The following is a 22198-nucleotide window of genomic DNA, read 5'->3' as shown; positions in this document are numbered from 1 at the left end:
GCCTCCACGCAAGCCAGCCAGTCCTCCAGCCCTGTCTCCGCTGCCGCCCGTCTGTCCCACAGCTCACCCTCAGGCAGCGCCACCTAGGAGTGTGGTTCCATCGTGGGACATCCAGGCTCCAGCTGCGCCAAGGCGGGTCGTTCCCCAGTCCCTGCCTACATCCTCCGAGTCCTGGACTCCACCTCGGTCCTCCGACCCTTCGGCTCCGCCTTGGCTCCTGGCTCCCTCATCTCCACCGTGGCCCGTCATCCCACCAGCTCCACCGGGCTCCCTCGTCTCTCCGGCTCCGCCTTGGTCAGTCGTTGACCATCCGTCGCCTCAGGACTCCACTCCTCCGGCTTCACCTCGTCATTCTGTCCCTCCGGCTCCGTCAGGCTCCTCCTTCCCTCCAGCTCCGCCTATGTCCTCTGTCGCTCCGGTGTCACAGTGGTCTTCCGGAGCCCCAGCTCTGCCTCGGTCCCCTGAGCCTTCTGCGTCACCTTGGCCCTCCAGACCTGCGGTGTCACCCTGGCTCTCCGTCTGCTCGGCTGCTCCTGGCTCACCTTCTCCAGAGGCTTCGTCTCTGTCGCTCGTCCCCAGGGTGTCGTGGGCCAGTTCTCCACCATGGCTCCTCCTTCCCTCGACTCCGCCCTGGGGCGTCATCCTGGCTGGGCTCTGGACCACCATCCGGCTCCTCCTACTCCTGACTGCATTCTGGCTCCTTCCTCCTTCCACTCCACCCTGGCCTCACGTTCTAGAGCATATGTCCATCTTCAGTTCGTCACCTGCTCCACACCCGCCACCTGAACCCCCACCCTCCCTCCACTGGTGTATCCGTTTCGGCGCGAGGACGCGCCGTTCCGGGAGGGGGGCCATATGTCACACATCAGTCAGTCCTCACTCAATCATCATCATCACAGATCACCGTCACCTGGATCCTATCACCCGCACCTGTCCTCAATCATCCTCCTCACTATAAGAACTCACTCTACACACCACTCATGGTCCGGGCTCGTTCTAGCGAAAGCGGACTGCTAGTGTCTCTCTACGAGTCTCACTATCTGAAATACTTGCCTTATTGTACTTACCTGATCTCTGTCTCGTTCCAGTCCTCCCAGTTCCAGTCTTCTGTGTCTTCTCAGTCTCCAGTCGTCAGTGGTGTGTGGCCGTAAGCTGACTTCCGCGTCAGCGGAGGGTGGCGGATTCACGAACTCTCAGTATCCCTCCGGCTATCGTTCTTGGAATCCTCCAGTCTCGCCACCTGCAAAAGAAAGGACCTGTTATTCACTCCACGTCTTCACCCGGCTCCGAATTCTTCAGTACAAGTCATACTCACCATCACGAGAACTCCATTCACCTCCGGCACTGCTGCTCTTTACAAAATAAACATCACTTGTATTATACTTACCTTGTTGTCCCATCTGCTTCATAACAGTCATGGTATTGAGGGTGGAGAGTACTGTACATTTACTCCCCCCACCTACAATCCCTGCCGGACCTGAGACTCGAACCTGCAACCTTTGGGTTACAAGTCTGACTCTTTAACCATTAGGCCACGGCATGCAAGTAAATGTATATTGTGTTTTAAACATGTGATGATTATGTGTAATTTAAAAGTTTAAAACATTAAATATTCTAAACATTATGTGAATAAAAACAATACAATACATCTCTGGCTCAGTGCCAAAAGCTGTGCTAATCATACTAGTGTAATCATACGCTTCAATAACGAGACTATTTCGATCAGAACTTTTGGAAGGTAGGCAATAAAGACTTGCCGAATCACAGGGTTGAGTCATAAGTCTTCTTTGATTATGTCATATAAATGTCCAAGTCAAGTCATGCGACACGAGTCCACAACTCAGCCATCTCTTTAACATGGCATACACATAACAGTCAATGAGAGCTCTATGTGCCATAGTAAATGGTGACCTGAAATTTGTCTGACTTCAAACTGGGTTGCTGATGTGCAAAAGGCCATATAATTACTTTCGAAAAGCCTAAAATCCAAACCTAAAATAATAATAATAATGTTGTGTGTCAAAGCTTTTGCCATTTTGTTAAAGGAATCAGAAATTGAGTGAATGAAAATTATTCTATATATTATAGAAATACATCTTTGGAAAAAACATACACCAATAACCTGCACAATAAAAATGTGTAGAATGTTAAATAAACTATCTACAACCTAATCTGGAGATATGCTTAGCTTGGTTAAACACATCGGAAGCAGCTAATTATAAAGTTTAGGACTACTTAAACAGCAGGCATGTGTGTTTGAAGCAGGGTGATTTGAAGGTACATTTTTGTTCATCAACTATGGGTCACAGAGCATAGCTTACATTCTGTTGATATGCTGAAAGGAGTCACAACTGATGACTGGCAGGTCACTGCTGGTCCAGAGGTTTTCAGTCTTGAGACAGCCGTTACCCCATCTTTTGAGCTAAAAATTGTAACAGGAGATTTTTCTTTTAATGGTGAAAGGCTTCCAGAGATCTTCTGCAAAGAGTCTGACCCAAAGACAAACTTAGGAGGAGAGGTCACAGTCTTGGTGCTTTGAGTGCCAAGCTTTGCCCCAGGTGTCTGAAATTGGTCGGCCTTGGGGTTGGAATGAAGCCCTGTGAACAGCTGCTTGCCAGCCTCTGCAAAGCCTTTGAAATTGGGATCCTTCTGGCCAAACTGAAAATCTTGTGACTGTGCCAAGTCAGCGAAACTAAAGGTGTTAGGCTTACCAGTAAAGAGAGGGTTATTGTCGTGACTATCAGCATCTACAGACTGATCGGAGGAACTTGGGGCTGCCTCTTTTTCCTTCTCTTTGTGAAGCTCAGCAATATTTTTGAGGAGGTCAGATGCAGAACCACTTTGTGACTTTCTGTCTGATGGTTTTGCCTCAGATTCTGCAATGCCAAACTTAAATCCACCAACAGGCATGGAAAGCGAAAAGATTGAACTGCTTGATGACTTTTCAGCCTCAGTTGAGACTTCAACAGAATCAGGCAGTGGCACAACAGGCTCAAACTGAATATTGTCATTCTCCTTGGTTTTGTACATTTCGTCATCTTGATCAACAGTGATGTCGGCCTTGGGGTTGGAATGAAGCCCTGTGAACCGCTGCTTGCCAGCCTCTGCAAAGCCTTTGAAAGTAGGATCCTTCTGGCCAAACTGAAAATCTTGTGACTGTGCCAAGTCAGCGAAACTAAAGGTGTTAGGCTTACCAGTAAAGAGGGGTTTATTGTAGTGACTATCAGCATCTATAGACTGATCGGAGGAATTTGGGGCTGCCTCTTTTTCTTCCTCTTTGTGATGTTCAGCAATATTTTTGAGTTCAGATGCAGATCCACTTTGTGACTTTCTGTCTGATGATTTTGCCTCAGATTCTGCAATGCCAAACTTAAATCCTTCAGCAGGCATGGAAAGCGAAAAGATTGAACTGCTTGATGACTTTTCAGCCTCAGTTGAGACTTCAACAGAATCAGGCAGTGGCACAACAGGCTCAAACTGAATATTGTCATTCTCCTTGGTTTTGTACATTTCGTCATCTTGATCAACAGTGATGTCGGCCTTGGGGTTGGAATGAAGCCCTGTGAACCGCTGCTTGCCAGCCTCTGCAAAGCCTTTGAAAGTAGGATCCTTCTGGCCAAACTGAAAATCTTGTGACTGTGCCAAGTCAGCGAAACTAAAGGTGTTAGGCTTACCAGTAAAGAGGGGTTTATTGTAGTGACTATCAGGATCTACAGACTGATCCGAGGAACTTGGGGCTGCCTCTTTTTCTTCCTCTTTGTGATGTTCAGCAATATTTTTGAGGAGGTCAGATGCAGAACCACTTTGTGACTTTCTGTCTGATGGTTTTGCCTCAGATTCTGCAATGCCAAACTTAAATCCACCAACAGGCATGGAAAGCGAAAAGAATGAACTGCTTGATGACTTTTCAGCCTCAGTTGAGACTTCAACAGAATCAGGCAGTGGCACAACAGGCTCAAACTGAATATTGTCATTCTCCTTGGTTTTGTACATTTCGTCATCTTGATCAACAGTGATGTCGGCCTTGGGGTTGGAATGAAGCCCTGTGAACCGCTGCTTGCCAGCCTCTGCAAAGCCTTTGAAAGTAGGATCCTTCTGGCCAAACTGAAAATCTTGTGACTGTGCCAAGTCAGCGAAACTAAAGGTGTTAGGCTTACCAGTAAAGAGGGGTTTATTGTAGTGACTATCAGCATCTATAGACTGATCGGAGGAACTTGGGGCTGCCTCTTTTTCTTCCTCTTTGTGATGTTCAGCAATATTTTTGAGTTCAGATGCAGATCCACTTTGTGACTTTCTGTCTGATGATTTTGCCTCAGATTCTGCAATGCCAAACTTAAATCCTTCAGCAGGCATGGAAAGCGAAAAGATTGAACTGCTTGATGACTTTTCAGCCTCAGTTGAGACTTCAACAGAATCAGGCAGTGGCACAACAGGCTCAAACTGAATATTGTCATTCTCCTTGGTTTTGTACATTTCGTCATCTTGATCAACAGTGATGTCGGCCTTGGGGTTGGAATGAAGCCCTGTGAACCGCTGCTTGCCAGCCTCTGCAAAGCCTTTGAAAGTAGGATCCTTCTGGCCAAACTGAAAATCTTGTGACTGTGCCAAGTCAGCGAAACTAAAGGTGTTAGGCTTACCAGTAAAGAGGGGGTTATTGTCGTGACTATCAGGATCTACAGACTGATCCGAGGAACTTGGGGCTGCCTCTTTTTCCTTCTCTTTGTGAAGCTCAGCAATATTTTTGAGGAGGTCAGATGCAGAACCACTTTGTGACTTTCTGTCTGATGGTTTTGCCTCAAATTCTGCAATGCCAAACTTAAATCCTTCAGCAGGCATGGAAAGCGAAAAGATTGAACTGCTTGATGACTTTTCAGCCTCAGTTGAGACTTCAACAGAATCAGGCAGTGGCACAACAGGCTCAAACTGAATATTGTCATTCTCCTTGGTTTTGTACATTTCGTCATCCTGATCAACAGTGATGTCGGCCTTGGGGTTGGAATGAAGCCCTGTGAACCGCTGCTTGCCAGCCTCTGCAAAGCCTTTGAAAGTAGGATCCTTCTGGCCAAACTGAAAATCTTGTGACTGTGCCAAGTCAGCGAAACTAAAGGTGTTAGGCTTACCAGTATAGAGGGGGTTATTGTCGTGACTATCAGGATCTACAGACTGATCCGAGGAACTTGGGGCTGCCTCTTTTTCCTTCTCTTTGTGAAGCTCAGCAATATTTTTGAGGAGGTCAGATGCAGAACCACTTTGTGACTTTCTGTCTGATGGTTTTGCCTCAGATTCTGCAATGCCAAACTTAAATCCACCAACAGGCATGGAAAGCGAAAAGATTGAACTGCTTGATGACTTTTCAGCCTCAGTTGAGACTTCAACAGAATCAGGCAGTGGCACAACAGGCTCAAACTGAATATTGTCATTCTCCTTGGTTTTGTACATTTCGTCATCTTGATCAACAGTGATGTCGGCCTTGGGGTTGGAATGAAGCCCTGTGAACCGCTGCTTGCCAGCCTCTGCAAAGCCTTTGAAAGTAGGATCCTTCTGGCCAAACTGAAAATCTTGTGACTGTGCCAAGTCAGCGAAACTAAAGGTGTTAGGCTTACCAGTAAAGAGGGGTTTATTGTAGTGACTATCAGCATCTATAGACTGATCGGAGGAACTTGGGGCTGCCTCTTTTTCTTCCTCTTTGTGATGTTCAGCAATATTTTTGAGTTCAGATGCAGATCCACTTTGTGACTTTCTGTCTGATGATTTTGCCTCAGATTCTGCAATGCCAAACTTAAATCCTTCAGCAGGCATGGAAAGCGAAAAGATTGAACTGCTTGATGACTTTTCAGCCTCAGTTGAGACTTCAACAGAATCAGGCAGTGGCACAACAGGCTCAAACTGAATATTGTCATTCTCCTTGGTTTTGTACATTTCGTCATCTTGATCAACAGTGATGTCGGCCTTGGGGTTGGAATGAAGCCCTGTGAACCGCTGCTTGCCAGCCTCTGCAAAGCCTTTGAAAGTAGGATCCTTCTGGCCAAACTGAAAATCTTGTGACTGTGCCAAGTCAGCGAAACTAAAGGTGTTAGGCTTACCAGTAAAGAGGGGGTTATTGTCGTGACTATCAGGATCTACAGACTGATCCGAGGAACTTGGGGCTGCCTCTTTTTCCTTCTCTTTGTGAAGCTCAGCAATATTTTTGAGGAGGTCAGATGCAGAACCACTTTGTGACTTTCTGTCTGATGGTTTTGCCTCAGATTCTGCAATGCCAAACTTAAATCCACCAACAGGCATGGAAAGCGAAAAGATTGAACTGCTTGATGACTTTTCAGCCTCAGTTGAGACTTCAACAGAATCAGGCAGTGGCACAACAGGCTCAAACTGAATATTGTCATTCTCCTTGGTTTTGTACATTTCGTCATCTTGATCAACAGTGATGTCGGCCTTGGGGTTGGAATGAAGCCCTGTGAACCGCTGCTTGCCAGCCTCTGCAAAGCCTTTGAAAGTAGGATCCTTCTGGCCAAACTGAAAATCTTGTGACTGTGCCAAGTCAGCGAAACTAAAGGTGTTAGGCTTACCAGTAAAGAGGGGGTTATTGTCGTGACTATCAGCATCTATAGACTGATCGGAGGAACTTGGGGCTGCCTCTTTTTCTTCCTCTTTCTGATGTTCAGCAATATTTTTGAGTTCAGATGCAGATCCACTTTGTGACTTTCTGTCTGATGGTTTTGCCTCAAATTCTGCAATGCCAAACTTAAATCCTTCAGCAGGCATGGAAAGCGAAAAGATTGAACTGCTTGATGACTTTTCAGCCTCAGTTGAGACTTCAACAGAATCAGGCAGTGGCACAACAGGCTCAAACTGAATATTGTCATTCTCCTTGGTTTTGTACATTTCGTCATCTTGATCAACAGTGATGTCGGCCTTGGGGTTGGAATGAAGCCCTGTGAACCGCTGCTTGCCAGCCTCTGCAAAGCCTTTGAAAGTAGGATCCTTCTGGCCAAATTGAAAATCTTGTGACTGTGCCAAGTCAGCGAAACTAAAGGTGTTAGGCTTACCAGTATAGAGGGGGTTATTGTCGTGACTATCAGGATCTACAGACTGATCCGAGGAACTTGGGGCTGCCTCTTTTTCCTTCTCTTTGTGAAGCTCAGCAATATTTTTGAGGAGGTCAGATGCAGAACCACTTTGTGACTTTCTGTCTGATGGTTTTGCCTCAGATTCTGCAATGCCAAACTTAAATCCACCAACAGGCATGGAAAGCGAAAAGATTGAACTGCTTGATGACTTTTCAGCCTCAGTTGAGACTTCAACAGAATCAGGCAGTGGCACAACAGGCTCAAACTGAATATTGTCATTCTCCTTGGTTTTGTACATTTCGTCATCTTGATCAACAGTGATGTCGGCCTTGGGGTTGGAATGAAGCCCTGTGAACCGCTGCTTGCCAGCCTCTGCAAAGCCTTTGAAAGTAGGATCCTTCTGGCCAAACTGAAAATCTTGTGACTGTGCCAAGTCAGCGAAACTAAAGGTGTTAGGCTTACCAGTAAAGAGGGGGTTATTGTCGTGACTATCAGCATCTATAGACTGATCGGAGGAACTTGGGGCTGCCTCTTTTTCTTCCTCTTTGTGATGTTCAGCAATATTTTTGAGTTCAGATGCAGATCCACTTTGTGACTTTCTGTCTGATGGTTTTGCCTCAGATTCTGCAATGCCAAACTTAAATCCACCAACAGGCATGGAAAGCGAAAAACTTGATGAACTGCTTGATGACTTCTCAGCCTCAGCTGAGGAGGACTCAAACTTGAAGCCTTCAGGGGATACTTTTTCCTTACTTGTACCAAACTGAGCAGAGCCTGGATTAAAATTGGCTTTAAATCCTGTCGCAGCAGGTTGGCTGCTAGAACTACCAAAACTGGAGGGAAAAGAGGAACTTGATGGTGCAGCAGAGGCCTTGTTTTTAATATTTGGGTTTGCTGTCTGACATGAAACACAATGGCTAGATGAACCTTCGTTTCTTACCAGGCAGGTGTCACAATCCCACTGTCCAACTTTTTTAGCAAACATGGCAGCTAATCCACTTGCTTTACTTTTTTCAATGCTGCAGGGGGTTTTGCAAGAAACACATTCAGTTGCTGAGGCATCGTTCCTCACTAGGCAGGTGTCACAGTCCCATTGACCCTCTTTCTTGGCAAACTGAGCACCAAATCCAGTGCCAAATGGGATTGCTGGAGCTGTTGACATTTTCTCATGTTGTGGTGCATTAGCTTGAATTGTTTTCTTTTCAGCCTGAGCTCCAAAGCCAGCAGATATCTCCGCAGCATCGTTTGATCCAAACTTAAAAGTAAGTGTTTGAGATCCAAATGTGAAGCCCTTCGAGCTGACATCAGTGCTGGCTGTGCTCTTAGCAGAATCTCCAGAAAGTCCAAAAGAAAACAATTTGTCAGGAGGAGCCACGGGGCCAGAGCCTTTGAGTTCCTCTAAAGGTTTCACCTGTGCTGTAGAAGGAGCCGCACCGCCGCAGGCCACGCATACCGCAGACGTGGAAACGTTTCTTACACAGCACACGTCACAGTCCCATTCACCCTCCTTCTTGGAAAACAGGGTTTTGAGATCTGCTTTTTTGGATGAAATCTGAGGCTGTGGAGTTTCGCATTTATTTTCAGTCTTTTGGCCTTGTGGAGATTCTGAGATGAACTTTTGAGCCTCCTCAAATTTGACTTTAAACAGTGCTGCCTCACCTGCCGTTTTAAAGCGAATGGCCAACTGCTCAGTCTTCGGCATTTCATCTGCATAGTCCATAGCGTACCACACCCAGGATTTGTCAGATCCAGCATTTGGTTTGAGGGCCATGTCGGCAGTGATATAGTGATTAGCACAGATTTTCAGAACCTGCTCCCTCCTCATCAACAGACGAACTTTCCTGGAGGTTTTGTGTTTCAGGATTTTGATGCTGCCAATGCCCCTCTCTTTCCATTCTTTAGTCTCTGAGTCAAATCGGAAGAGTTTTGCTCTCTCGCAGAACATCTCCTCTTCCTCCTCCTCACCTGTTTTCACTTTAACCTTATCAGGAAGAGGCACAATGGGTTCAAAATGAGGCCCATCCTCGTCATCTTCCACATGGGTGCTATCGTCACTTTCCCCCTCCTTCTCTTCCCGAGCCTCTGAATTCCCTAATATTGGCTTGGTTCGACTTGAAAAGCTAAATCTTTGGTCAGTGTTGTCAAAAATATTAATTTTATTCTGAGCACCATCAGTGATTGAAAATCCTGTGGCTTTTTCACTCCCAAATATAACGAATCCACTCTGGCTAGGTGGCTGGTCTTGAGTCTGGAGTTTCGGTTCCTTCACTTTGGAAGGAATATCTGACGTCAGAAGTTCCAAGAGGCATTCACTATTGTTTACCTGAGCAGAGGAGAAAGTGAAATCACCATCATTGGACTTGAACTTCGAGTTGAACTTGAACCCAGTTGTTGCTGATGTTGTTTGGGCAGCAGCTACTTCTCCAGAGTTGGGAACCTTAGCAGGTTCACTTGTAAACTGTGACCCAAAACTCATCTTGAGGTCGACAGCCTTGCTTACAGTTCTTCTAGGTGGCTGTGTAGATGTAACAGCACACTGCTTAGTGAAATATCCAGGCTCTGGCAATGTTGGATTGACCGTAGGCTGAGGAACATTGTGACCGTAATACTCCTCACTGTATGGGGAGAGAAAGGATGTAGCTGGAGACTCAAAGCGGATGGGAGGACCAAAGACCTGCTCTTGAGGACGTATGTATGTGGGTGCTGACTGGAGAGGTGGGGTGTGTGTTGATTGTTGGTGGGCATACATATGCTGCTGTGGAGGAAAATGATTCATCCCATATACTGGGCCCTGCAGAGGTAAAAAAAAAAAACAATACTGTGATATAGATTCTCTTCCCTTTTACTGGAAGGTAGATATTGCTTTTACATGAAAATCCCCCTAGTACCTTTGTTGGTGTGACATCTGCAGTGGTGCGCAGGAAATTCTGTGAATTATTTGCTGGAGACTGGTTGTTGTACACAGAGGGACCTGTAGTAGCAACAGAGACAAATAAAAGGAATGGTTTTAAGCATGTCTCAACTATTGCATACACAAGTGGTTCTCTGTTTTTTGGTGATGCCCCAGAAATATGGTTTGCTTGGTTTGCTATGGTTTGGTTGCTTTGTGACAAAATAGATTGACAAAACTCTCTTACACTTAAAAACTTGAAACAAAGACTGCTTAAAAAGAAGAACTGACCAGTGAAAGGAGAACCATGGGATCTCTGTGCTGCAGGAAATGTTTCCTGAAGTCCTTCTGCAGCATAGTTGTCTCGATACATCCTAAATGAGGATGTTGTGGCATCTGAAGAATTATGGCGCAGGTCATAAACCTCATTCTGTGTGAGATGAAAAATAAAACAGGAAATTATGAACACTAAAATTTGAATCTCGTCTGATCCAGTATCACAAAGAGCTGAATAAATTTTACCTATACCTACATAAAACAACTGAAAAAAATACACAGCAAAAATTTATTTCTAAAACACTTGTTTTCAGTGGGTACTACGGGGCTTTTATTATAGCTTATTAGGAGAGTAGAGTGAAAGAGCAGGGAACAGGACAGATAGAGAAGCTTGAGCTGGGAGTAGAAGCTGTGATATACACCAAAGAACTGCAGACAAGACCATTTAACTCAATATTCAATAATGTACTGGGTTAATACAGCTTTACTGTATGAACATTCACGATCATACCTTATTTTAAGGTCCAATTCTCAATATCAACAAATAGCTGGTTAATCCCACTACATTAAGTTGTGAACACTCTTTGTCAAGAACTGCAACACACTACTACTAGAAATATGCAGGTTTCAGGGTTTGGACTCAATTTTGAAGAGTAAAATGACAATACAGACTCTGTCTGGCTCCCGAGACAGCTGGCTGCTTTCAAACACTTTCTGCGTGTATTTATAAGTGCAAAGTTTTCTATTTACAATGTGTTTTTGCAGCAATGCGGACTGTAGCCAATGATATGTCTCTTGAGCACAAGAACACAATAGCCAGTCAGAGGCATTTAAGTTCATCAACAATTAAAAGCAGCATTCAGTGTGCTTCTGAACAAAGACATGAGGTGAACAAGAGGCTAAAACATGAAAATTTGATGTTTATCTGCTTACCCCCAGGGCATTCAAGATGTAGGTGACTTTGTTCCTTCAGTAGAACACAAAGATTTTTAACTCAAACTGTTGCAGTCTGTCAGTCATATAATAGCAGCCAATAGGATCCACAGCTTTGAGAGTCAAAAAACCATACACAGACCAAACTAAACCCTGCGGCTTGTGACGATACATTAGGGTGTAAAGACACAAAATGATGATCTGTATACCAATAAACAGTACTATAAAAAAGAATTTATATATTTTTTTTATTTGATCCACCGCTATGTCCAACTGTCTGGAGCGCTTTTCCAACAGCCAGCATGTGACACATCAACGTGCTCTTGCTTAGTTGATGCATGCGTGGAACGATCTGTCGCGCGTATATGTCACTCGTTTACACAGTGCATAGCGGCTACTCAAAATGGTAATTACTTGTGCTTATCCTGATTCTTGCAACTGATTAAAAACTAAAAGATCACGTTTGCTTGCGCAAACTCATCCGGGAATGTTGACTTTTCACTAACTACTATGCCAGATCACGTTGATGCGTCACGTGCCGATTGTTGTGAACACATTCAGGACAGTTAAACATTGTGGTGCATTAAATAAAAAATGATTTAAATACTGTTCAGTTTCCTGCACAGACCGATCGTTTTGTGTCTTAACACCTCAATGTATCGTCACGGGCCCCTGGTTTTAATTTGGTTTTGTCAGGGTATGTGCTTTTGAAAAAGATGATTAAAGCTGTGGATCCCATTGATTGCCATTATATGACAGACTGTAACAAAGTCACCTACAGCTTGGATGCCCTGGGGGTAAGCAGATAAACATAAAATTTTACATTTTGAGTGATGGCTTCAGTGATTATGAAGAAAGTGTTTTTAGTATAATCTGTCCTATGAACAGTAACAGAGTCTAACTTTCAAACTCTCAGACTTAGAAAGCAGCTTTGTGTTGATGGATCAGTAAAACTGATATCTCTGCTGATTCATTCTCAGCTGAAGCTTGTAAATGTAAATTACGAGGCAAATATCTCCAGCTGCATGCAAACATCCTTGAGTCTGGCTCTGAGCTGGGAGTGTGGACTCTTAATTCTCTCCACTTTCCCAGACTGTTCACCAATCTCTCTGTGCTCGTCACTTACATTCATCATTTACATCCAAAATAGGCTTTAATAAAAAAAAAATGAATAAAACAAATCAAAACAATGCTCAGAAATTATTCTTCTGCAAGCTGTTTATGTTGGACTGACCTGCAAGGCCTTGACCTGCTGGCATAACATCTGCAGCAGTGACTTCTGGCCCGTCACCCAGTGAGGAGGCTTTATGGGGGAGAACTGCAGGAGGGAGTCAGAGAAAATTAGCAATGGTAAACAGTACACATTTTTGAGCAGAAACAGCAGAACCATGACATACCACAGATCTTTTATATGGTGACCTGACACTCTTGGATAAGGAAGGAGTAGAGAATTTAACATGGCCTTCAGCGGGATGACAGGGGCTGGATGTCAGAGGATAGTCCACCTGAGCTTCATCTACCTCACCAGTATCTTCAAGCTGCTGGTTAACCTCATTCAAAGAATCCATCACCTCCTCCATAGATACAGGTAACTTCACAAAAACACATACAGACATGCCAGCGGTGCACCATAAGCAAACATTGTGGCTGATTACAATTAAATTCACCATATATACATTTTGGAAATGTGATTGCAAACACAAGAAAAAAACTTCCTAAGTAGTAGATACATTTTAAAGGACTTCTCAATGCACACAGCAAGGATTACTCTTTGTATTTGAGCTTGATGAGTAGTTTCTCCGGTTCTCAATCCTTCTTATAAGGTTTGTGGTTTCATGTTTAGACAGTCCAGCATGGCATACCAGATTCTTTTAGATGACTGTGAATACTTAACATGAAAACTTGGGTGTCAATGTGTAATGTGCAAAATGTGTTCAAGTGCAGTAAAAACGTGCAGGGAAAAACTAACAGCATCAGCTTAGGAATGAGGCAAGCGCTGCAGGGATGCTGGAAGTATGTCTTTGAGACGCAGCATCTCGTTCTCTTCAGGGAACAAGGGTTACATTTGTAACCTGAGACGTTCCCTTCCAGGAACTTTGAGCTGCGTCGAAACGCTAGGGGAACAAGAATGCCCATGCAGCCATTCTGAAGATATCCCTGTCCGAAATCAGGGTGAAAAAAATGAAGGGCTAGATCAAAGATCTAGGCCATACAACCTAGCAAAGGTCAGGGGCGTGGACAAGCCTGCAGCGTTACAAATATCTTGAAGACTTGAGAACTTAAGGGAGGTATCCCGCACAGGGATATAAGAAGGCTTTGGCCATACCAGACGCAAAGTCAAGAAAAGAAGGGGTCACTGAGAGGGCCTGTAAGTCCCCGACTCTCTTGAGGGACATGATCGCCAGGAGAAAAGTTCAGCTTTAATGCGGCTACGGCACAAGAAACCACCCCCACAAGCTTCTCAAACTGGGGGGACCTCCACATCAACCTTCTCGGAGGAAGATAAGCGGAGCGCAGAGCACCTCTCCTCGGGGGGAAGAAACAGCAGAGCGGGCTTCCGATCCCAGAGAGAGGACGGTAGATCTGGCAGATAAGGAAGAAGATAGGGACTCGCCCGTCTCCATTCCCTCTACCAGATCTATTTGCAATCCCCACATGTGCAACCGCCACACCGCCTCAGCGGAAGCTGGACCATAGATATGCGTTCACAATGCGGGCCAAGAGTGGGAGGGAGCTTGAGCCTGACAGCCACCGGATTAACCACCTTGGTGATTCAGGTGCTAGTTTATGAAAAGGCACTCTTGAGAGGCAGATCCTTGGTAGAAAGCCATGCCTAGAGGTTGACCGATATTGGTTTTTACCGATAGCTAAGTTGGACCACACTGGCCGATACTGATTAATTAACCGATAGTTTTTGAAAATGGATTCTGAATGGCAACTAAAATATTGCTCTACTATTTAAAAAAAGTACTAAACTATACTTTGTAAATTAATACAAATATTAAAATTAATTATATATTGATCATTAAAGTTATTTCATAGTTCATTAATGTTAACAAAATAAACTTCAGTAAATGTTGAAATGAACACACTCCAACAAGGAACAACATTTCTATTCTACAGCTTTCATCAATCTTAGTTGATGTTACAAATGGTCTCATTGTAAAGTGGTATTTTGTGTTAACAGTAGGGGTGGGAATCTTTACATTTTAACAATATGTAAAATAGCAGTTTCTATGCTTTTTGTTTATATTTGGAATATCTGTATGTCAGTACTGCCATCTTAAAATTAAGATTCAATTAACATTTTATATCAAATTTATTTTGTGCAAAATTTACTTTTTTATTATATAAGCAGGGTACTTTTTTAAAACAATTACTTATTAAAAATAATTATCTGAAATTTAAGTTCTCGAAAGTTTACAGACAATAGTTATTGTTTTTTTTCTTTTTTGTTTGATTATTATTGATGAGATCATAGACACTGGCTGCTTTAACAGGCTTCGATGAATGCACAGATCTATTTCAATGTATCAGATGTTTTGTCCTGCTCTGAAAACATAACTGACTCCTCAATCAAGCTTTTTAGGACAAACAAACACAAAGAGCAAGTGAAAGTCTGTCAGTGCGCGAGTTTAGTGCATCTAATAGTACTGCATTACAAACGGTGGAAATGAAGGCATATCTAAAGTAAAACGCTGCAGGTGGAAAAACACACTGTCAAGCAATGCGCACTTGTCTCACAGTGCAAATTCTGTGCGGTGAAGCCCGCCGCGTCTCTAGCGCGCACACGTGCCATAAGTGGGGAAAAACACAAGCTCATTGAAGAGAGGATTGCGATGCGTAGGAGAATCCATTTTTTACACACCCTTAATGAATGCGGCCAAAAGTGCAGCGCTGCGTTTCACGGAAAACTTGCAGGTATTACGAACACACACACAGGACGCATCTCGTATAGTTCAAACGGAAATCTAAAACAGTTTTAATCACCAAATGGGCAAATGTTCACTTCAAGAATGATCAAAAAAGCAGCAAATATTATTTTGAAGAACAGATTAAACGGAAGAGAAAGTGCGATCTATATTGTTGTAGCCATTTAAGATTTTTTTAAATCTGTTTTACATTGTTAAAATATTATTTGTTCGTGTTTTGTTTCAGTTTAATCTGTTTATTACGAAAGAAGTTTGTGTAATTTGTTAATGTAATAAAGGACATGGTATGAATTGGACGGCAATACGCCAGGAGAATTGGAGAAGGTCAGACACAACTTTTGACCACTTTGTACGTTTTTATTTGTGGAAAATCCCTTCTTAAACGAATTTGGTTTTGTATCATTTTTATCTTAATTTTTAATTAATATTTTAGTTGATAAGTTATTAAAATCAAATAAGAACAAGGAAAACTGGCATTGTGAAATAAAGTGCATGACCACAATGCTTACGCAGCCTGAAGAAAAGGCTAAAACATAAATTATAGCTCTATATGAATCATACAGACTTTATTAGAGCTACAGAAATAAAAACGTTTTGCTTAAATGCACAATACTCAATCTTCCAGTCCAGGGTCAAGTCTTTATAAACATTAACAAAGATTTGGGACAAATATGATGTAATGTAAAACTATGAATGGCGCGCTGTGGCGCAGCAGGATTTCTGTAGGCTGAATGAACACGGTTTGCTTTCTCACATCAAGTCTTTAAATCTGCAACTTTGCTGGTTAAGAATATGACCAGCTTGATATAAACCAATGCAAATAAATGGTAACAATCCTGACATTAAACATTGGTTTCGGACTTAACCTCTCATACTCTATGACAGCGGAGCGGAGCGTGAGCGCTTTAGCAAAGAACTCAACCCGGAAAAACTCCAAAGATTTTTGCAGATAACCGATAGTTCCGCCAAACAAATATCGGTGCCGATTAATCGGCAAAACCAATACATCGGTCGACCTCTAGCCATGCCCTTTGACCACACATATAGGTCAGAGGAGGAGACTGGTGGCGATCGGCTGCTGTTTTGGATCGCCATGAGGTTCGGACCAGAACCAACCTGACTCTCCCAGGTGTGAAGGCAACACTGATTGCAAGCCAGGGCAGACAAAACCGCAGCATCGGGCTCCTGTGATGGAAACAGAGGCGGTTTATAATCCACAGAGTATTCAAAAGGGGACATACCTGAAGCCGCCACCGGGAGGGAGTTATATGCGTACTCGATCTAAGAGAGCTGTTGGCACCAGGAATTCAGGTTATCTGATATCAGACAGCGGAGCATTCCTTCAAGATCCTGGTTGGCCTGCTCACACTGCCCATTGATCTGAGGGTGGAAACCTGAAGACAGACTTGCAGAGGCCCCGATCTGTCTACAAAATTCTTTCCAAAACCGGGAGGCAAACTGATCCACCATCAGCTGGGCACTCTGACGGGCTGAGGGCAATTTGGGCAAGGGAATGAAATTAACCGCTTTGGAGAAGTGATCAACCACTGTGAGAACCACAGTGCTTCCCCTCGAGAGAGGAATCCCAGAGACAAAATCAAAGGTGATAGGTGACAAAAGACAAGAAGGAATGGGAAGAGGAAATAGCCATATTTAACTAATAACCATAGTTAGCTAACAATGCTTTTGGAAAACGCACTCCTGGGCTGCATGCTGCATAGTTGTTGAATGAGTGAACAGGAGGAATACAGTGCTTCTGAAAGTATCTTTCAAACCCCACAGAAAGGTTTAATACAAACCACTAAAATATGCACCCTTTCCTGCGATGGCCACGTGTAAATAAAGTGAGCAGCACAGACATAAGAGCAAGTCAGTGGTGAGTTTTACATACCTTCTCTATATCCTCTGCATTGGCCTGATAAATCGTGGTCAAGTATTTCCTGAACATCTGGAGGTAGTTGGTGCACCTGCCCTGAGTTTCCTCAAGCCTGTTTTCTTCCTCCTCTGACAGCCTCTGATAGATCTGGAAATCAACAAATGAGACTCATCAAAACCTAGTCAGCATTCATCGCTGTCACACATGCAGCATGCAGTGCTAGCTCTTTCAGACAGAGCTGCAGCTAAACTGAAGCTGAGTTAGTGTGACTGCGCGGTTACCTTCGCCAGATGCCAGTTAGACGAGATGCTGTTGAGCTTCTCCAGCTTTGCGATGGCCTCCTCTGTGTTGCCCTCGATGTCAAGGAGTATGGCGAAGCTTATGACTGCATCTTCCTCATATACTCGCACCTGAGAAGGCTAACATCCAAAAGACCATTAGTGATGACACGATAACAGAAACAAAGACAGCAGCAGGATCAGCCAAAGACAGCGAGGGGAGAACTGAACTATGCAAGATACCTGTATGTCTTTGCTCCGAAAGTGCATGAACATGGGCTGAACAGGTTCAGGGATGCCATGTTTGTGTCTGACCTTCTCCAGCAGCGGGAGCACAACCTTCCAGTAGTGCACACTGCGGCCAGCATAATCCTTTTGTTCATTGTAGGAGTTCACCCGCTCAACCTGATAAACACCCACAAAAGACTTTATTTACATCTCCATTAAATAAATCTTGATTTAAGTATGTTTAAATAAAGTATGTTTAAGCAAGACAAAAAAATATTTTGTACTTTTAACTATTTTTTTTTTTACTATTTATTTTATATAAAATAAAAGAAAAATAGTACAATACTTTTTCTTTACAGTAAATTTAAACTTCTATAACTTTTTAATACTTTCATTTTATTAAATGATTTTACTTCTGTAAAAATATGCTAACTGTCTTCTTTAAAAAGAGACCAACCTTAGGTCTGTGTTCAAAAAGTGTTCATGAATTATAATAATTTAAGTTTGGGTAGTGCACTTTCTCATGAATTTTCAAAAATGGGGATGACAGTTAAGAGGTTGAAGAAAGAGAAACTGTTGCAGAAACTGTTACTATAACTCTAAGAACTAATGAAGTCAAGAACTATAAATCATTTTGTGAGAAAAAAAACAATGAAAACACTTTTATTTGTCCAGCTCATTTGCTCAACAGACTGCATGAGCTGCTGCCTGCGATGGATTTTTACATCCATATTATATAAGAAATGAAGTGTATGACACCAGGTGATGAGGGTGGTGCTCATCAGGACAGGTGTGTATCAGGTCGTACCGCGTCAGTGAGATGTTTAGCCCAGTGTATGAGCAGCGCTGGCTGAAGGCCGTGATCCTCTCCGGCGCGCAGCGTGCTGAGACCGAGCCGAATGACCAGACGCAGTTTAGCGGTCGCCTCTGGCCTGTCAGACACACAATGCAGTCAAGACCACATGATGTCTCACACATACACACACACACACACACACACACACACACACACACACACACACACACACACACACACACACACGCACACACACACACACAGCTTGAAAGCAGTCACTCACGGTGCTCTCTTGTGAACCAGGCTGTAGACGGCATTCCACCACTCTCTCTGCCTGTCAGACAACAGTTGCTTCATGATGTGCAGCGGCAGACAGCGCGGCTCATGTGGCTTAGAGCAGGACGACATCTTTGCCTTCTCCTCCAGCTGCGCCTGACTGCAGAACACCACGCCACACACGAACACCTGTAACAACACACAACAGCAATGATGCTCATCAGGCTGACAGATCTACACTACAGCCCTTCATGACAGAATGATGCACATCACAGCCTAGACTTTAAAGAACTTTACAGGAAACCAATGTGTCTGTTTGTCTCTTCATGCAGTTAGATGGGACACACAGGCTATAGTGTGCTTTGACCTGCTCAGCTGGGCTTTAAAAGACACTTAATATCAGTAATATTATCAATATAACTGCACTGAAACTCTCATAGGGGAAGAAAATGAACTAAATTTAGCTGAATAATGACACTATTGTCTTCTACAATTTAAATGTTTCCTATTTGATTACACTTGCATCATTGATTATTTTCCTGGTTCTCTGTGATGCTGCTCTGAAAAAATCTGTATTGTATAATTTGCCCCCCAATATTTATACTTCAGCAGAACGGTAAAGAAGATTTTCATCTGGAAAAATGCTCCTTGGTGATTCATAAAATGTAAGTCAATGGCTACTGGCACGTTGAGAGTCAAAACACGTATTTTCAGGCAACACAAAATTAATACTTGTTGTGACTCTTCACGATATATTGAAATCCTATGAAACACTAATGTTATAGTTTCTAATGGTTTATGTAAAAAGGTGAGTTGATTAAGATTAGTTTATTCACTTGCTATGCTATAGAAGTATTTTTAACACTTTAATAACATACATGTGAAGTCACTGAGTGTCTACGGTTGTTTGAACCAGTTCATTGAATCAAACTGTCAGAAAGAACCAGTTTGTGGAAAATAATAATTTCCTCGTCTGCCTAAAGGCTCTGGATACAGGTAATAATGTTCAGTTTAATGTTCAGTTTCTTGCACAGACCGATCGTTTCACTTCATAAGACCTAATTATATCATCAGGAGCCACAGATATTGTGTTATCTGATATGATTTTTTATTCTCAAAAATGGGCAGCTGCATATATTTTAAGAAGCCTGGTTTTAGCTAAAAATCTTCTGTTCTTTGGTGCCGATAGCCTTGTGGGCAATACGTCAACATGCAGCACCATTTCGTTTCGGGTGTCTGGTGTTCAAGTCCAGGCTTGCGGACCTTTCCCGACCCCCCCCCCCCCCCCACTTCATTCCCTGTCTCACTACTGTTCTATCAATAAAAGGCAAAGACGACAAAAAATAAATGAGGATGAGCGTGAGGATGAGTAAATTACCAGCAAATGTTAATTTTTGGCTGAATTAGCCCTTTAAATTACTGTATTAATTAAAAGAAAGTATTTAGAAAGGCTCCATCACCTACAGCAGCAGCCTGACAAAATCATCAGGCATGAATGAACCTCTGCACAGCCTATGTCAGCGAAACACTGGTGTCAGACCCAGTTCCTATTTCCTAATAAGATTTTCTGAGATAGTGAACACACCTCCAGGTCCAGCAGGCAGATGGATTCAGGGGCGTTGGTGTCCAGTTTGGAGGTCTCGAGTGTGAGGCGAGGGAAGAGCTGCTTGAGCCAGTCCTGCAGACTCGCGCTTTGACCCATGAGCGCCCACTGCAGACCGAGCCACGCCAACTGCTGCAGATCACCTGTGTGCAGCAGCACTGCTCCTGTAACACACACACACACACACACACACACACACACACACACACACACACACACACACACACTATCAGCGTCTACAGCAGACCCAACACAACCTCACGCTCCCGACTGACACTCACCGCTGTCCCATTTGGCCAGATCCATGGGTTTGGGCGGGTGTACGCTGAGCATGTGGATGTCATCATTGCAGATGAAGGAAAGCTGCTCCTGTGTCTGTGAGCCGAAGAGCTCGTCAAACAGGCGGCCAGGGCCGATCCTGTTCCCAAACGCCTCCACCACGTCCTTCAGCAGCTGCTCCACGTCCTGGCTCAGATTCAGCAGCATGTGACCTGCCTGACTCTGACGATCACAGGCCAGCAGCTCCAGAGGCTCATGGCTCTTGGCTTTGGGTCTTGGAGCCTGAGGGGGAAGTGGATGAGAGACTGTAATGTGGAGGATCACAGGGGCATGGGTATGTGAGGAAGAGGAAACGGCGTACCTGATAGGATATAAGATAACACAGAGTGGCCAGATCCAGCACAGCCCTCCACTGCTGCGCCCAGTCCTGCGCCCTCTTCAGCAGCAGCGTCCCGGCGTACAGGTACAGATGCGCCCTCATCTCAGTGAACACCTCCGCCAGCTCATCCACTGTGTTTGTGGCCGTGTTCTTCAGAGCCTGCATCGCATTGTCAAAACTACATCGCAACAAAGACAAGGAAGACTGTGAGTGATGCCAACATTAACATGACATCCAATCAGTGCAGGTGTTTCAAAAAATAATAAATTCAATCATAAAAGTGTTCATTCATGAATATATTCATATTCATATCAGTGTTTTGGTCAATGACTTCAGTCCTTCCACACTACTTTGGTTGAAACATTCAGTAGCTGAAATTTCAGCATGTGATTCATTTCCACATAGAGTGACTGTAAATGTGGTGTGCTGTGATAACGGTCAGTCATGTGTGTGTGTGTTTTGTGACGTACCTCAAGAGCGCAGCAGTGCTCTCCTTACAGCCTTTTAGTGCCAGTGTCAGTCTCACATGGCTGCACTGTGCCAGCAGCAGCTCTTTGTGAAACTTGCGTGAGGCCTGTTGGTTTGACACGCTCGGCTGGCAGAGATACTCCTGAAATACAGCAGAGTGAAGCTATGGATCATGCAGTACAAGAAGACAGATCAGAAGAGAGTCAGATCATCAGGAACATCACTTCCCATGATCCTCGGAAACCTTTCATGAAAAACATGCATGGAAAATGCAAAACGACCTTCTCACTACAATAGCATGTACTGAAAAACAATGCTGTCATAATATTATTTGCTCTCGTGTGTCAACGTAAATCTCTACATGTCCATGTTGATCAACGTTTAGATGTAAATTAAATCTGCTGATCATATCACATGATCAGATTAAACCCCTGCATTCATATAGGTTACAATGTCTTTACAAACTTTGTCAAGCATCAAAGTTGAGTGGATTTTGAATGGAGTTATAGATACCTCTTTTAGGTTTCATTTGAATACCATCATATGTTTTGAAGACAAACAAAAGTCTTATGGGTTGTCAGTTTTGGGTGAACTACCCCTTTAACCCTTTAACACCTGAAGACATTTTTGCCTCCCTGAAAATATAGTTTTTTTCTGAGTGACATACACAAAATAAAATAAGTATAAATATATTGTTCTATATTTTAAGGGAGTTTTTTTATGTGTTTGGGCATTCTCATAATGAGAAAGAGGTGATAAAATGTAAGAAAAAGTTGTGTGCATAAGGGATATTTTTCATTTCTTTCTCATTTGAAATTTAATATCCCAAAAACTTCTGTTTTCCGTGATATTCCCCCATATATAGGGTGTATTTGATAAAAAAAAATGTGGTGAAGTGATCATGAAGTAATCAAAAG

At 43.5% G+C, this 22198-nt stretch overlaps 1 protein-coding gene across 1 annotated transcript in view; it reads right to left on the bottom strand.

Annotated features, from left to right (window-relative positions):
• LOC141340820 (E3 SUMO-protein ligase RanBP2-like) overlaps window positions 1-22198 on the bottom strand; it is a 54439-nt gene that overhangs the window by 16722 nt on the left and 15519 nt on the right. Inside the window, exons 6-19 of the mRNA XM_073845908.1 lie at window positions 21284-21423; window positions 20796-20991; window positions 20437-20716; window positions 20138-20319; window positions 18560-18741; window positions 18289-18412; window positions 17496-17657; window positions 17256-17393; window positions 16990-17121; window positions 12564-12758; window positions 12401-12484; window positions 10249-10387; window positions 9956-10038; window positions 2322-9858 (exon numbers count right to left, since the gene is read on the bottom strand). Of these exons, the coding sequence (XP_073702009.1) occupies window positions 2322-9858; window positions 9956-10038; window positions 10249-10387; window positions 12401-12484; window positions 12564-12758; window positions 16990-17121; window positions 17256-17393; window positions 17496-17657; window positions 18289-18412; window positions 18560-18741; window positions 20138-20319; window positions 20437-20716; window positions 20796-20991; window positions 21284-21423 (9574 nt within the window). The remainder of the gene's footprint in view (window positions 1-2321; window positions 9859-9955; window positions 10039-10248; window positions 10388-12400; window positions 12485-12563; window positions 12759-16989; window positions 17122-17255; window positions 17394-17495; window positions 17658-18288; window positions 18413-18559; window positions 18742-20137; window positions 20320-20436; window positions 20717-20795; window positions 20992-21283; window positions 21424-22198) is intronic.

Source organism: Garra rufa, chromosome 8 (genome assembly GCF_049309525.1).
Source record: "Garra rufa chromosome 8, GarRuf1.0, whole genome shotgun sequence".
Taxonomy (NCBI): Eukaryota; Metazoa; Chordata; class Actinopteri; order Cypriniformes; family Cyprinidae; genus Garra; species Garra rufa.
This window is presented reverse-complemented; position numbering and strand designations above follow the sequence as displayed.